Genomic DNA, 15,027 nt, shown 5'->3' with positions numbered 1-15,027 from the left:
GGTGGAAGTCTCACCTTTGTAAAACAGAGGTCCCTTCCTCCAGGCCGTTGAGTATCTGCCCTGTACTCTGATGCTCAGGGGCTGAAAGCGAGGGTGCCGAGAGCTTCAGGCTGTGGTCAAAGTAGCAATTAAATAATACCCTGTCCCTTAAAATTTGTGAGTTTAGATTAGTTTCATCTAAACTTTGAGTAATGCCGGAGATGCTTCTTCATGTTACATTGGAAAACATCTGTTATGCTTCTAGAGATAGAAAGCAGAGATGACTGCTCAAATGTCTGGACTAAAGCATGTCAGATGAGATGGGCATGGAGGTTATTTGTTGCAGTCTGAGCTACAGTGAAAAGTAAAGATGGGCAAACCCCTTCTTTTGGAAGCAAAACTGAGGGACTTTTCCTTTCCCTGGATTCCAGGTTAAACAAGATTTTAATGATGTAGTTTATGACAATTAAATCACTTAAAAGCATTACCCATGGGGGTTTTGCATACTAGATAACTTTATCCATCTTCTTTTTTATAAATCAATGTGTGACATTTGCTGTTTGTGCCTAATAATTACTGTAGCATCAGGTAACAGTTCCTACCGCAGAAATAAAAATGTACAAATGTGGTCTAAATAAATGGAAAGGCATGGAAAGCCTTTTCTAAGATGTGTATTTACAGCATGATCACAGCACCCCAGTTACTGAGAGGTGCAGTTTGGCGAAGGAGGGGACGGATGTTTGTGTCCTCCACTGCAGTCTGCTCCTCCTGTCTCCATACTGCGATGGTACCGGGCACTTGGCAGCAGGACTGGTTGAGCAGTTTCTTGGCTGCTTTTTTCTTTTGCCTGTGCCATCCCTCGAATATTTTTATTTAAATCCAGATTAGTCCCTGATTCAGCTCAAAGCAGCACTACAGAAGCAGTCAGCTCTGGTATGGGGGAAAGGGGACGACTGGGGTAATCTGGCCCAGTAGCTCCTCTCACCTGAATTGCCACTGCATCCTTTCTTCTCCCACCACAGACAGTCTAGGTAGGATTCATCTGACCTAGCTTTTCTTGGGCAAAAATTAAACACCTGCTGAAACTGCATCAGACTTGGACTAGCAGGTTTTCTGTATCTCAGGGCAGGCTAGGAGCATCGCTGCTGAGCGCTCAGGAGCCCCAGCACGAGAACCTGTGTAACGATCCTAGCTGGAAAGCTGTACATCCATTCTCACTCACTTGAGATGTTTTTACGGGTACAATATGTTTTCCTTCACCACACGTGTGTTCCACCCTGTGGATTACTCAAATGGCAAAAAATGTTTTGTTTCCAGTGTGATTAGCTGCAGGTTCAATTTCTATCAGATTTGTCAATTTTGTCATATAATAGTTTGGGTTTTTTTCCAGCCTAATGTATGTGACATGTTTCATAATGCCAATAAAATTAGTTTTCAAACTAGACTGTGAAAGAATTTGACCAAAAAACACCCAAAATAAAAATACCAGCAACTGGGGAGCTTTGATCTGACAGTGTAGGCTTTCAAATGACATGTTGTGGTTTGTGAAGTGAAGATTTACGGTTCCTGTTTGCAGCGTGGAGGGATCAGGCAGGGTGGGATTGCAGCTGTGGTTGGGGGCGTCTGGTTCCAGCAGTGGATGTGTTCTGCAAAATGTTTTAAATTTTTTCTCTGTTTAATTTTTTGTTGTTGTTTTTGTATTTCTGATAATGGAATTGTTATGGGCTTTTGAATTTCAGTTAAGAATGTGCAAATAGTCTATCTGGTAAGTAGGTTATTGAAGGGTTAGGGAAATGGAGAACATTTCGTGCAAAAAAATACCCACAGTGTGGGTAATAGACTCCAGTCAAATTTAAAAGATAATGGCGACAAGGGAGAAATCCACTTGTAGAAATGGGGAACAGCTGTGTTTGAGATCTAATGAAACTGTATCAAATACTTTAAAAATGGCTTACAACTTCTTCCCTGGGGAATGGAGATAAAGCGCAAGAGCACTCCTGAAAGGTCGAAGAAACAGTTAAATCATTTCCTTGATGGTTATTAGAGATATAGAAGACATCAGTGAAAATTAAATGTCTGTAACTTGTATTTGATTGCTTTCCTTATCACACCAATCTCACACGTTTCTTCCATCTCTTACTCTCTGTTCTAGTAAAATTTAATAACTGTGCCGGTAACAAGGGAGTTCGGTATGAAACCAACAGCCTGGACTTCAAGGTGAGGGTGGATGGGACGGTGTATGCTGCCCACCACGTGCAAATGCCCTCGAAGCAGCTGATCCTGATGGTGACGGCGTGGGACCCCCAGACCCTGGGCAGATGGGAGGCGATTGTCAGGTTTCTGGTGGCAGAGAAGTCGCAACACAATGGACACAAGGTAAGAAGTTTTCGAAGCTCTTTTTCTTACTTCATTCTTCCTTTGCCTGTCTTTAAAAGTTACATGAGGTGTCAGATTGTTTGTGTTGCCTGGTGTGTGCTTCCTCAGGAAGTGGCCAGGTAGAAGATACCACAAGCAGCACCAAAATCCTTGCAAATGGTCCTTGAACCTCTCTGACAGAAATGATTTAAGGTCACCAGTGAGGGAAGCGTTTTCATACTTCTGTATTTTTAAGTGACCGCTTGGCTGTGTTACATACTGCAGCTTATACACCTTGGGTTTGCATCTCACTGCTATTACTTTCTCTTGACTTGAAATAAAACCTGCAAATGAAGGGTGCCTCCCTCTCTCCAGAGTCAAAGTCAACCTTGTTCTTAAGAAATACAGGTTAAGTTCAGATTTCTGTTGTGAGAGCATAGACCTGGGATCGCTCGCTGGCTGTTGCTGCCGTGCTGCTAAGACATCTTGCTGGTTTTCACAGTGATTTCCTTTCTCTCCCCAAGCCATCTGCACGGCCCTGCAGCCCTGTGGGGGACATCCAGAGAGGAGATTCGGGCTTGTTCCCTTCCAATGCAGCAAGGACAGGGAGCACTGCTGCTGCCTGATAAGGGACTCGTGCTCACACACAGCGTGGGCCGGTGAGGCAGCGAAGCGCAACGTGGCACTGCAGTGGCAAACGTCTCCTCTGCTCAGTGCCAGCATCTTCCCTGCCCCACATCTGAAGAGTGAAAAGCCAGCACCGTTCAGTATTTCAGACAGAAGGTTACAGATGCTTTCGTTCTTTTTATTTTCATACACGTAGCTGAAAAGCAGGAAGGGTCTGTCCCTGTCTGACAGTCGGGGAGCAGTTAAACACAGCAGTGGGCTGCCCAGTGCCACTGTCTCTGGGGGCTGCTCCAGGAAAATGCATTTCTTCTGGTCTGCTCCTTGAGTAGCTGTCTCTGTCCCACCTCTTCCATATCATCTTTGGCAGCAGCAGTTCACCTTTTCATTCTCTTCTTCCTTTTCTGTGTTAGTCTGGGCTGAAGATCCTGTACTACACTGAGTAAATGCAGCTGTATTGTCTGTCACCTCCTCAAAAAGCTCGGTTCTGTGATGGTTGGGCGGTTACACTGAAGCGGGGCTTGGCAGGAAATTGCTTGAAGAACCTGATTTATTGCTGGATCTTGAAGTCCTGCAGAGCAAGGATGAAGGTGTGTGTCCTGGGGAACAGTCATGGCTAGTTCAGGAACAGGCAAGGTCACTTGGCCATGGCTGTAGTTTGGACTAATGCACTACAGTAATTGTCAGAATAGGAAGACTGCCCTTTCCTTTCCTCTTTCCTGCAGTGCTTGGGCAGAAGGGGCAGGGCAGGGAAGGAGGGGGGAAGGAGGGAGAGACTTTCTGTGCCGTATTGTCAGAATGCCACCATGGGTGTCTCTGCCATTTGAGAGAATTTTTGCCACACACAAGACAAGAAGGAAAAGACTTGGAGAGACTTAAATCTAGCAGTTGCCCAGTGGGCTGACCCCTGAGGTTTTGCATGGCTTAGAGTCATATAAATACATTTCTGCTGCTCTTCAGTAAGGCTCTGGCTTGTGCAAGATATAATTAAGCCCTGTATGTTATGTCAACTGTATTTGCCATTTTCTAACCAAAGAAATACTGCTTCCTTCTAAAAGTAATTAAATATTGAAGGAACAAAGTAAGATGTCTTATATACTGCTTTAAATTTCTTCTCAGTGTAGCAGAAAGAAAACTGAATAAGCACACATTTCTGTTTTAGTAAAATATTTGGTTGGAAATTCATCTAATGTTAATGTAAGCTGAACTCTGGTTCACAACAGAGAGAGCTAAGCTTTTTAAAATTCATATCCCTCCTTTCTAAAAGCCTTATTAGAGTGTAGTTTGAGGCTGGAAAAAATATGGAAAACAAGACTAATGACAAGGTCATAAGCAGTTTTATTGTGGGTCCCTATAGCAGGCATCCGACTTGTGTTTTATTTAAATGCTTGTGCTTTATGCAAGCAAAATACTCCTTTGTTCACTAAAGAAATAAATATGATTATGAGATTATTTTAAAAAATAATAGTGTTTATGCTAAAAAAACACCAAAACCTAACAATATCCAGTTCAATGTGTTTTAGGCCATGACCTTAATATACTACATTTCATGCTTTTACTAGAAACAGATTTCACATTTAGTTTTATATAGTAGAATATGATTCAAGCAGAGCTACATAATTATTTTAAAGACATTTCAGACTGTTGTGGTATATTCAGGATATGGAGACAGTAAATATGAGAGAGAAAGGAGGAGGTGATGTGAGAAAGGGAGAGAGACCAACTCTCTATTCTGGCATATACATCCATTTCCATTTTACTTTGTAAATTTGTGACTGATTTTGTGAAAATGCTGAACAGTTCCCAGACATTAAAAATAATTGGCATAAAATTTGCCTTACCGCACCTACTGAGATCTGTTTGCTGGCACCCACAGCACAAACAAGTCCTTCTGCCTTGCTCACCCATCCTCTGTGTTTCTGTAGGCTTCTCCGCGACTGGGGCAGCCCCACTGTGTGAGGGGAAACTTGTTGCCCCTCTGAATCACCTCTGAAAGGATAAATCAGATTGTAGTTCACAATTATCCATGGATTAAAGCTTCATGAAAACATGATTAGCCCTCCTAGGATGGCCATTATTAGACATTTGGCTTATTATGGAGGTTAATACAAAATACATGTTACAGGAGCAGTCAGCGTTGTTGGGATACTGCCTGAGGTTGCGGGGGCACAGAATTAAGGTCCCTGCTCTACTGCAAATTTCTGGTGCGCTCTGGGGGGGAGCAAACCCAGTCTCCTATAGCCTGCCTGCAAAATGGAGGTAATGGTCTACTTCCCAGGAGGGCACGGAGGATAAACCCCTCCATACATGGTCCTTTGAATTTGTGATCCTTTATTATCCCAATATATAAGACTGGAAATCTGTGTGATGGGCTGGGAGAGCTCTGGTGGTGGCCAGCTTGCTTTCAGAGTGGCAGATTAGTTCAGGATGGCTCCTCTCGGGATAGCCATTCCCTAGTGTGCTTTCACTGCAAAATCAGAGGTTTTGGTGTCCGTACCTGCACCTGAGATCCCAGAGCTGTGCCCTTCCTCTCAGTGTAAGTTGACATTTTAATGGTGAGTGACCCAATACAGCAGGAGTTTCCCTTCCTTCATAGTGTCTGCCTTATAAATGTGCTGATTGCTTTAGATGGCAAATAACGTGGGCAAATCTGCAAGATTTTCACTGGTAACCAACGTCATGAAAGAATTCTGCTACCGTAAAGTTTAATGCCAGTAGGATGAAATGAGAGCAAAGAAGGTAAATATTTTTTAAATGTATTTTATGATACATGAAGCATACATTTTCCCCCTCCTCCCCTTCAAACACTTGAACGTAAACTTTTTTCTGGTTAATACAAGTGATGTTAGTAACTCTAGGAACTTTTTTTGTTCAGTCTTGCAGGAAACCTGATAGCAATTCAATTAGAAAATGCAAATGAGGTCACATATTTCCCACAGGAGTGCTGAATTACCCCAGAGGAAACTGAGTGATATTCTAGCATAACAATAAATACTTAAGATAAAGTTTCTTGTACTGTTCTTGTCAGGCTACCTGTTGTTGCAATTGGAAGTATCAGTCGGACCTGTGGGTATAATTTGGAAAGAAGAGAAAGAAAGAGAGCAAAAAGAAAAAAAGTTTTTTATGAAATTTTATAAAGTCCTTGTAGCTTGCAGCATTTATAAAAAAGAAACTTGAGAGGGATAATGCTGCAGAAGAAAACAAAGTAAAGCCAGGCTTTACTTAATCAGGAATTAGCAATGCAACATCTTCTTTTCTAAGAGCACATGCTATTAGTTCTAACTTTTGGATACTGATTCAACTGAAAGTCTAAAAATGAAGATTATGTATGTGAACAGCGATATTGCTGAAGACTTCGGTCTTCAGAGTGTCCTCTGTTTCTTTGTTGGAGAAACTCAAGTCTTCCGAAGCAGAGGGATAGATCTATAGCCATTGGTGCTTCACTTCCCACGCTGCCCTCTGTGTCCGTAGAGTCCAAGCTCCTCCTCATCACTCCTTGCTAATCATCGTCCTCCACTCCCTGTGTTGGCTTCTCCCACCTCAAGTTCTGGCCCACTCTTTCATATTGATCTTTATTTTTGAGTGCTTGTATGTGTCAAAGCATGTTAAGGCATATCTGGCAAATTTTCTTCTCTATTTGTTTGTCTGTTTTTCTGTAGTTCTCACCTCATGAGTTAAAATCAGGATTACAGAAATACAGCATAGAAAAGGAATTCACAGCAAAAGAGCTTGGAGATACAGGATATATTCAGTACATGTAGGATGCCACTCATCTGCTGCCAGAGACTTATTTTAGAAAAAAAAGTGTTGTTTTCTTTGAATCATGTTTATGTCAACCTAAGTTTCTCATTGTCTTGGCTTCTCAAATTCTGAGCAGGAAAGTATGTAAATTTTTGCAATGTTAAATCACTGGGAATGGTGCAATTAAAATCTTGCAAATATATGGGTATGCAGCTAGTGTTTAAAACATTGAGAACTACTGTCAGAAATCAATCTTCACTTAAGCCCAGCTTGTGGTTTATTATGTCTCATCTTATTTTGGGCTTCTTTCATAACCCAGGTCCACAGCCATACAATATGAATCTGAAAAGCTGATTCTTACAGCCAGAGGTTTTTTTATTTAAAGCCTTTAAATAATCATCTCTGGCATTTTACCTGGCTGAGATTTTAAATTCCAGTACAGTCTTTTATTGCTGATCACAAATACAAAGGTCTCTGGGCAAGGAAAGGCTTATTCAGCACTGATCTTGTTTATGACCTCAGTTATTGTGGTAGCCAGGATGCTCTGCGTGAGGCCGGGAAGCGATGAAGATGTAGCCTTCCCTTGATGGAAGAAAATGACAGCTTAAGGGGGAGTTGTGCTTCCAGTGCTCCTGGTCTTCCTGACACTTTCAAGTGATCACTCCTGGAAGAAATAGGAAAAAGAGCTGCTGCATTCGATCCCTTCCCTCCCCTGGATTGAGACGAGGTATTATGTACAGCATCAGGGTAATGGGGTTTGCCCCATCAAACTGTGTTATCCCTAGAGAGGGACTGAAGAAATGAGACTATTTTTATCATTCTGCCTTTTTCTGGCCATATTTATGCCCATTTTAAGTATTAGGTCATTACACTGGGGCTGTGCTGTTTGACTACCTCTGTGGGGGATCCAAGGCAGTATCTAAGTTCAGTAAAATGGCAGCTGGCATCATTTTTATTTCTGTATCTTCATCAGTGAAGCAAGGCCTTGACTGATCTCAGTTGGTGATAGTAGATAAAGAGATTTCTGTTTTCTTTAGGTAACTTGTGAGACATTGTGTGGAGTTTTAACAAATCAGACCAGTGGTAAAAGATGAGAAAGTGGATGACTAAGAAATGAATATCATGTAATTGTTATCAGTGAGACTGTTCATGTTAATTGTGGAAGTCTAATTAAGATGCATCAGGTGACCTTGTCTGACCTCATGGTTAAGTCAGTTTGAACATCCAGCATTTAATTGTCACATGAGATGAAAGTGATGTTTGTGAAAACAGGTGAACTTACTTGGCCTGATTTTCGGGTGTGTTGAATCACATTGCCTGGCATTGAAGCCAAGTTAAGAAATTACATACAGGTGCTCATTGCCTTGGAAAATCAGCCCACTATGGGAAGTTTCCGAGCACTGCACTTGCTGCATTTAGTTCTTAAGTAGTCAGCATCTTACCAAGGGTCAGGCTCAAAGCTGTACTAGAAAGATCATCCGTAAGTGAAATTCACTCCAGATCTGTCTTCCTTCAAACAAAAAGAAGTCCTGAGGATTGAACTGCCTACGCGGAAATAAGTTTTTTTCTGATAAAACAAAACCCTTGGACTGCTGCGTACTGCCTGCCTGTGATGTGTGCCTTGCCCTTGCAAGATCAAAGCCTTTGACCTCCGGTTTCATATTCTTTGTTGTTAACTGCTGAAGTCTGACTGCCGCTTCCAAAAAATATTTTGAACTGAATTTCCTAAAAAAACCTTCATTGCTGTGTTAATCCATTGACAGTTGCGCCTAAATGTGAAGTTAAGACAAAACTTGCTTCAGGTAGGCCCATCCATTAGAATAAACCTTTTTTTAGGGCTGTGATGTCCAGCTATCTTTTCTTTAGCCCTGCGCGCTGAGACAGCTTGGTAATTACAAGCTCCGGGTGAGGAAGGGCTTCGGTTCCTCCCAGCCTCTGGAGGCCAGGTCCTTGCTCGCTGGCCGTGGGCTGTGTAGTGCAGCTGCATCGCATGTGCCGGGCAGAGCCGGGGGCAGAGCCCACCCAGTGAGAGTGTCCAGTGTGGCTGGCTGGGCTGGGCAGGCTGTCCTCACCCCCAGCCAGGAGTGGGATTTCAAACTGTCCCCATCCAGCAAAGCTTTTAAACACACGCCTAAATTTCATCATGCAAATGGAGAGAAGATGGACGTGTTCGCATGTTCAAATTTAAGCGTTTGCTTAGTGCGCTGCGGAATTGGGGAATAAAAGATGAACGGCCTTTTCTCAAGAGCCTCTTGAAATAACCAAAGGATAACTTGAAAGGGCAAACTCGCACACTAGCACTGGGGAGAAGTACCAGAATGAATTACTCTGCTTTGTGCTAAAGTAGCAGTGGTGCTTGTGATCTCTTAAATATCTTGTGATCTTTTTACTTGCAAACATTAGGAAGAGAAGGAATATTGTTACATTTAATTCATTATGATTATTTAAATTCATGTGTCTTTTGAACCTCGTGGCTTTAGAAAAATAAAAGGAGATTAAAATTTTTCGCTGGCTTGTTAAGGGGTAGGTTTGCTCCTGCTTCTTTCTGTGGTGAAGAGCAATTGTAGTAGGCTGAGTTCTAGAAGCAAAAGAAATGTGGCTGGGAACAGTATGTCAAGTTACTTGTTAGAAGTTTTATCTTGGTGGAAGAACTCAGCTTGCTAATCCAGATATTTCGTACGTTTTTATCCACAAGATACGTGCAGAACAACAGAGAGAATATCAAGCTGCAGTAGCAGTTTTTACTGTATAGTGTATGAGATCTTCCACCTTTATTCCTGTCCTGTAGGTATCTGAACAGGTAACAAGTATGTAGTATTCTGTAATTAAATAGCCATGCTCTTGAGAAGTACTTGTAGTTCTGAAGCCATTGTGTATGGCTTCTTCCAATTATGAGAATGACATTAACTTGAAGGTAGAAATGTCTTTTTGTAAACACTAGAAGGGAGAGTACAACAGTAATTTAGATGTTTCTTAAACAATCCTGCCTAAGAAGCACTGCAAGATTAGATCGTACAAAGGGAAAGTGAAAAGGTCAAGTTGATGTGGGAAGCTTTACAAGGAAACAGCCTCATCAGAACTTTTCATGTTGGGATAAGATGTTCAAGCCTTAAAATGAGAGAGAAAAGTACATCGAGAGCTGTGCTTTGTGGATGATGTCATCTTCGTCTGTTCAGTGAAGGTTCTTGCAATATTCAGAGCCTGACAATGACAAGAGTATCACAGGTGCTTGAAACCTGTGGGAACCATAAAAGATTCCTCCAAAGGCAGATAGATTTGGTATGTGATTCTTCCAGAGAATGCAGGAGGAAGAAGATCATTTGAAAACTTGAAAGCGATGCGCGGTCCAGGAGATACCTCTAATCATCACTATGCTGTGGTACCACAGAACGGGTTCCAACACAGCTCTGCCTCTCCACCCCAGCCGAAACTTCCCTCACCTTCGAGATTCCTTTTGCATTTCGTGTCTGATCGATAATGAGCACGAGCCTGTGGGTGTCCTTATTCTTCTAGTACAAAAGCAAAGCATATTGAAGTGCTCTGGTGACTTACCAGATTTCAACTTAAAACAGTGATAATTTGCCAGATGTTTAGGCAAACAGAAGGTGCGGGTGAGTTCAGGTGATTTCTGAATTTTAATTAAATTGTACAAGGAAATCAACATCTTCTGTCCCAGCGGGGGTCACCCGGCGAGCAGCCACCTGAAAAGCCATCTTCTGGCTCGAGGTGAGCCACTGGCTCAATCTGAGCCACTCACCTTAGGTTTTCTGATCAAAGAAAATAAAATGTATTTTTTTTTTTTAAATAAAGGTCTTCTATGGCAAACTTGTGGGTTATGCCCAGAGCTAGTGGGTGTCTCTCTTCTCTGGAGTCCAGACTTAATTTAGCATTTAATTACAGTTGCCAGCTAATAGCCCTGCTGCATCTTTTGTGAAGAAAGGATTTTCTCCTGCCTGACTTACAAGCCAGTGTTGTGTTCTCCTTATTTAAAAATACTTGTTATTCTTCTTCAGCTTTTTTCTTGCTTTGCAGCCCTGCAACACTAAGGAACATTTTGATTCTTCAGTCACACTGATCACATTTTATTAGTTATATCGGATAAAATTTGCCAAAGCCTGCAAAGCCAGCCAGATACCTAACAACCTTAAATGTGCAGGCATGTCTCATTTTTCAGCTGTCAAGGAACAGGGCACATACAGGCGGTTGCTCAGCTTTGACACAGACTCCTTGGAAGAGAGGGGCGTTTGGCATGGCTGATGCATGTGTGTGCATTTTACATGGCTCATCCTTCTCCTCTGGGGGCAGTAACTCTGTTAGATTTTAGTCAAACTTTTTCTTCCCTGTCAGCTGATGTGTTCTGGAAGCTCATGCACTTGCCAAATCTGACAATTTTTCTTACTAATTGACTCTAATGTGAACTGTTCTATGCAGCCCCACTGCTAACTGATAAAAAAAAGAAAAAAGTAATGAATTTTTACTTAACTAGCTGATTTAATTAAAATGTTTTATACTGTAATTGTATGGTTTCTATAAATGGAGAGGTAATTTTGTTTAATGAGTTCCTAACCAAACATAACATTCCTGACTGTATGTAGCCAGATTTGATAAAGGTCACAAACGCTGAGATTCCACTGTTTGCTTTTGTAAGTCGTGATGATCAAACAGCTTGATTTGGCACTTGAAGTATCATGTCAGGATTGGTTCCCTCTATTCCTGTTTATACCAGAAATTATTAGTATAGTTTTAGGAGCAGAGGGGGTTCTTTTCTGTATCCGAACACTGTTCATTATCGATAAAGTGGAAGTCTACTGCCAAAATCACGTCTCATTGTCAATTAGCGGCTTCTCTGCAAACACATTAATGCCCCTGCTGAAGAACTGTGCGCATTGGAACATCTTGCTGCTAAACCACTAGTTTTTCAGAGCCCTTTGACACAAATCATTCATGAATAGCAATTTGTGCCGTGATGGTAATGGGACGTGACGTGAAGCTATCTTTGATTAAATTTACCACAGCTTACAACTATTAGTAAATAGAGCTAATATAGGTCGTCATAACAGATTTCTGGAAGGTGGATAAGGAGGAAAACAGATTATGGATTCCTTACCTGTGCAGTTCCTAAAGAATACCTTCACATAGAATGTTTGTAATAAATGAAAGTCTAGAATAAAAAGTTTGATCTTCTTAAAACTCTTTTTTTCCTGTCTCCAACTTTGGCGAATTCAGCAATGACCTAAATAAAAAAGAATCAATTACCCTAAAATAAATAAATTTGCTGTTTGTTCTGCAACCCTTTCATTATACTGTAGGAAAACACAAAATGAAATATCTCTCTCTGCTAAAAGATCAAAAACTGGGGAAATGGTGCATTTTGGGAAAAAAGGGCTCATTCGTCCTCCACTGCTGTCCCTGATGTCAGCAAAATGTTGTCTCCTTAGAACAGAATTCATGCAAATGTTTATTTTGCAGCACTCTCATGTTCTCTTTGTTAAAGAACTAAGCCATATTTTCATTGTCTTATTTTCTGTTTGGTAAATATAATTTTCTCCTGTCCTTTCTGCAGCTACCATGGAAACAAGCAAAAATGCTTCAGATTAAATATTTTTTAAGAGATTTTTTTTTTCCTTGGTAGAAAATTGTACCAGTTTTCAAAATGCGTATTGATATAGGAGATGATGGGAAATATGTTTGAGCAATTGACTAAAGGTGGCTTTGTATCCCCTTGTATTGATAAAAATATATTAAAAACACGTTGTCTCAGTTAAACCCTAGGAGTGACACTAGAAACAAAGCGAGCCAAGTATTATTTCTTTTCTGAAAAATATCTAGTGTGAAGTGTTAAAGATCCAGTGGAAATAATGAGACTGGCATATAAATAAAACAGAGGTTAAATCGTAAATAATTTTGATACTTGGGAAGTAAAAGCCCTACTACCTCTCCTCTGATTGTAGATACTTTTCATTCCAAGTGCAAGAATAATATATTTTAGTGCTGAATCTAGAGCATTTCGTTTTGTGGGTTGAGCCCTATAAAATTAATAATCTCCAACAAACATACCCTAAGACGCACTGTTATTTATATGCAGAGAATGGTGGCTTATTTACCCAAACATTAGAGTGATCCAAAATGTTCAGCTAAGCAGGAACACAAAATATGATATTATATTATGTAAATGGGTTTGTGATACGCTCTGCTGGATAATAACTTCCAGATGTCTCTGTAGCCAGAGGCTGACGGATATCAAAGGCAGGTTGGCTGGGAGGGAGACGTGCCAGCTGGCGAGACTGGCTACTGCTAAGTGTAGCGGAAGGTGAAAGCTGGTATTTCTTCACACTCACTGGTTTTATTTGTGGACTAGTGAAAAGTCAGTGGCTCACAGCCTTTTATTTACGAGCAGGATAGGGCTTGAGGGGCTACAGGGATCCCACGTGTCCTGTTCTGTCAGTGAATTATTTTTCATCCTCTTTTGTGAGTAGGAGTTGAGTTTAGTCTGAGTCTCAACAAATGAAAGGCTGACAAGCCACGGACTAACACTGGCAGGAGCTTATAGACTAGCTAGATGACTGTTCTGACTTACCTTTTATTGCCAGTGCTAAATGCAGAAAAGGAGTCCCCCTGAGCTCTCAACGCCATGGTGTAAATGGAGCTAGCTGGAGCATCATACAACCTCACCAGTTTGGAGTGAGGTTTCCTAAATCTGTTTAGCTTTAAAGTCTGACAGTCCCTCAGGGTTTAGCTACATGTCCTCTTCTGGATGTAGCAGGTTGTATTCACCATCATTAAATGCAATGCTAGACTGAAAAGGGACTGGAAATTACTCCTGGGAGATGTCATTGAAGTTACTGACATAGACTTCAAGAAAGCCCTGCACCCTCTGTGAGCAGCCTTTGAGAAGAAAGATCTTTGCACAGTCCTTAGATATGGACTGCATCTCCTTCAACCTCGTGCTTTCTGAGAGCTTGACCTGTCGTCTCAGGGAAAGGTTTCCAGTTGACTTCACTAGGTTTTCCACTGGCTTTAACTGATAGCCCAAAAAACCCCAAAAGAGTGACAAGGGGACACATAGCGTAGGTTTTGCCACACTGTACTGCAGTTAATCCTCAGCTCATCAGTGTGACGCCCTGATCCAGCTCAGGGAGAATGGTCTCTGAGAGGCTCTTCCCTTGTCCTACATCTGCTCACAAGAAATATTTTAGCTGTACTTTACAGAGAAAAAAGCGGTTTATTAGCAGAAGGTGCAGTGGCTGCATTATGATTTGCCCATGTTGGCACTGGGCATACATACGTTACGGTTACGGGCTACAAGCCCATTGGAAGAGCCACTGGACAACTCAGAGTTGTGTGTTGATCCCAGGTTTGCAGAATGCGGGCTTTAAATAATAGAGCCTCACGGCACGCTTTGCATCGCTTCATTAGCGAGCTCTGAAACATTCTGCCCTAATATGAATACTAAGGCATTAGATCGTACTGAATCCAAATTCATAACAGATTTACATCCCAGCATGGTCTTTTCTCCTGTTGTTTTTCTTCATCCCACACTTTGTAATCACTTTTTCTCCTTGCACTTGAAGGTTTTAATCTGTTTTGGTTCAGCTGTATTTCTCTAGCTTATCAATGTCCTAAAGTATTAGACAGGCATAATTACTGCATTATCTGACTATTTTATATCCTCATTTAATTGTCTGTGTATTGCCAAGGACCACGCTTACATATTCTGTGTTTGGTGTTTGATCCTGTTGTAACAAATTGTAAATGTCACCGTGTAATTTTCAGAGTGGAGAGTGGATTTAATTTTCCACTGGGCATGTGTTTCATGGACTGGCATCTCTTGTGCTGCAACTGCCCGTCACCCTTTCGCCATATGTAAGAGGGTGATGGCACCTCACAAAAGCAGTGAGATTGTGAGAAGGCTTGTGGACAGATTGTGTTCTGATGACACTACAAAAGGTAGAGGAATATTTTATCTTTTGAAAATGTCTGCCTGAGATTCTGGAAAGCATATGGCCAGTAAGGCCATGAGAGAAGGAGCAGTTGTTATCTCAGTGAAAACTGTTATTCAGCAAAAACAGAGTTGGAAGCTGTATTTTATAATCACTTAATTTGGTGTCACATTCTGCTTTTGTGTTGAACTTTAGATCCTTGCAAACTCAAAAGTACAGGAGAATTTTCTGGGGCTCACGGTTAGTCGTTACTGTTATTCCAGTGATGTTCTTGGATGTTTCAGTCAGAGATCTGAATAGTTCTGGCATTTGTGCTCACCAGACTTTGTTACTGCATTTGTCTCACAGCTTTTAAACAGCAGAAAACATGTACAACGTATTTAAACAA

At 41.4% G+C, this 15,027-nt stretch overlaps 1 protein-coding gene across 1 annotated transcript in view; it reads left to right on the top strand.

Moving 5' to 3' along the window:
* CDH4 (cadherin 4) overlaps window positions 1-15,027 on the top strand; it is a 458,999-nt gene that overhangs the window by 280,027 nt on the left and 163,945 nt on the right. Inside the window, 1 exon segment of the mRNA XM_026862164.1 lies at window positions 2,132-2,355. Coding sequence (XP_026717965.1) covers window positions 2,132-2,355 — 224 coding nt within the window.

This window comes from Athene cunicularia, assembly GCF_003259725.1.
Source record: "Athene cunicularia isolate RWA chromosome 20 unlocalized genomic scaffold, athCun1 chr20_part1, whole genome shotgun sequence".
NCBI classification, from domain to species: domain Eukaryota; kingdom Metazoa; phylum Chordata; class Aves; order Strigiformes; family Strigidae; genus Athene; species Athene cunicularia.
The sequence above is the reverse complement of the archived record's forward strand: the minus strand, read 5'-3'. Positions and strand labels throughout refer to the sequence as shown.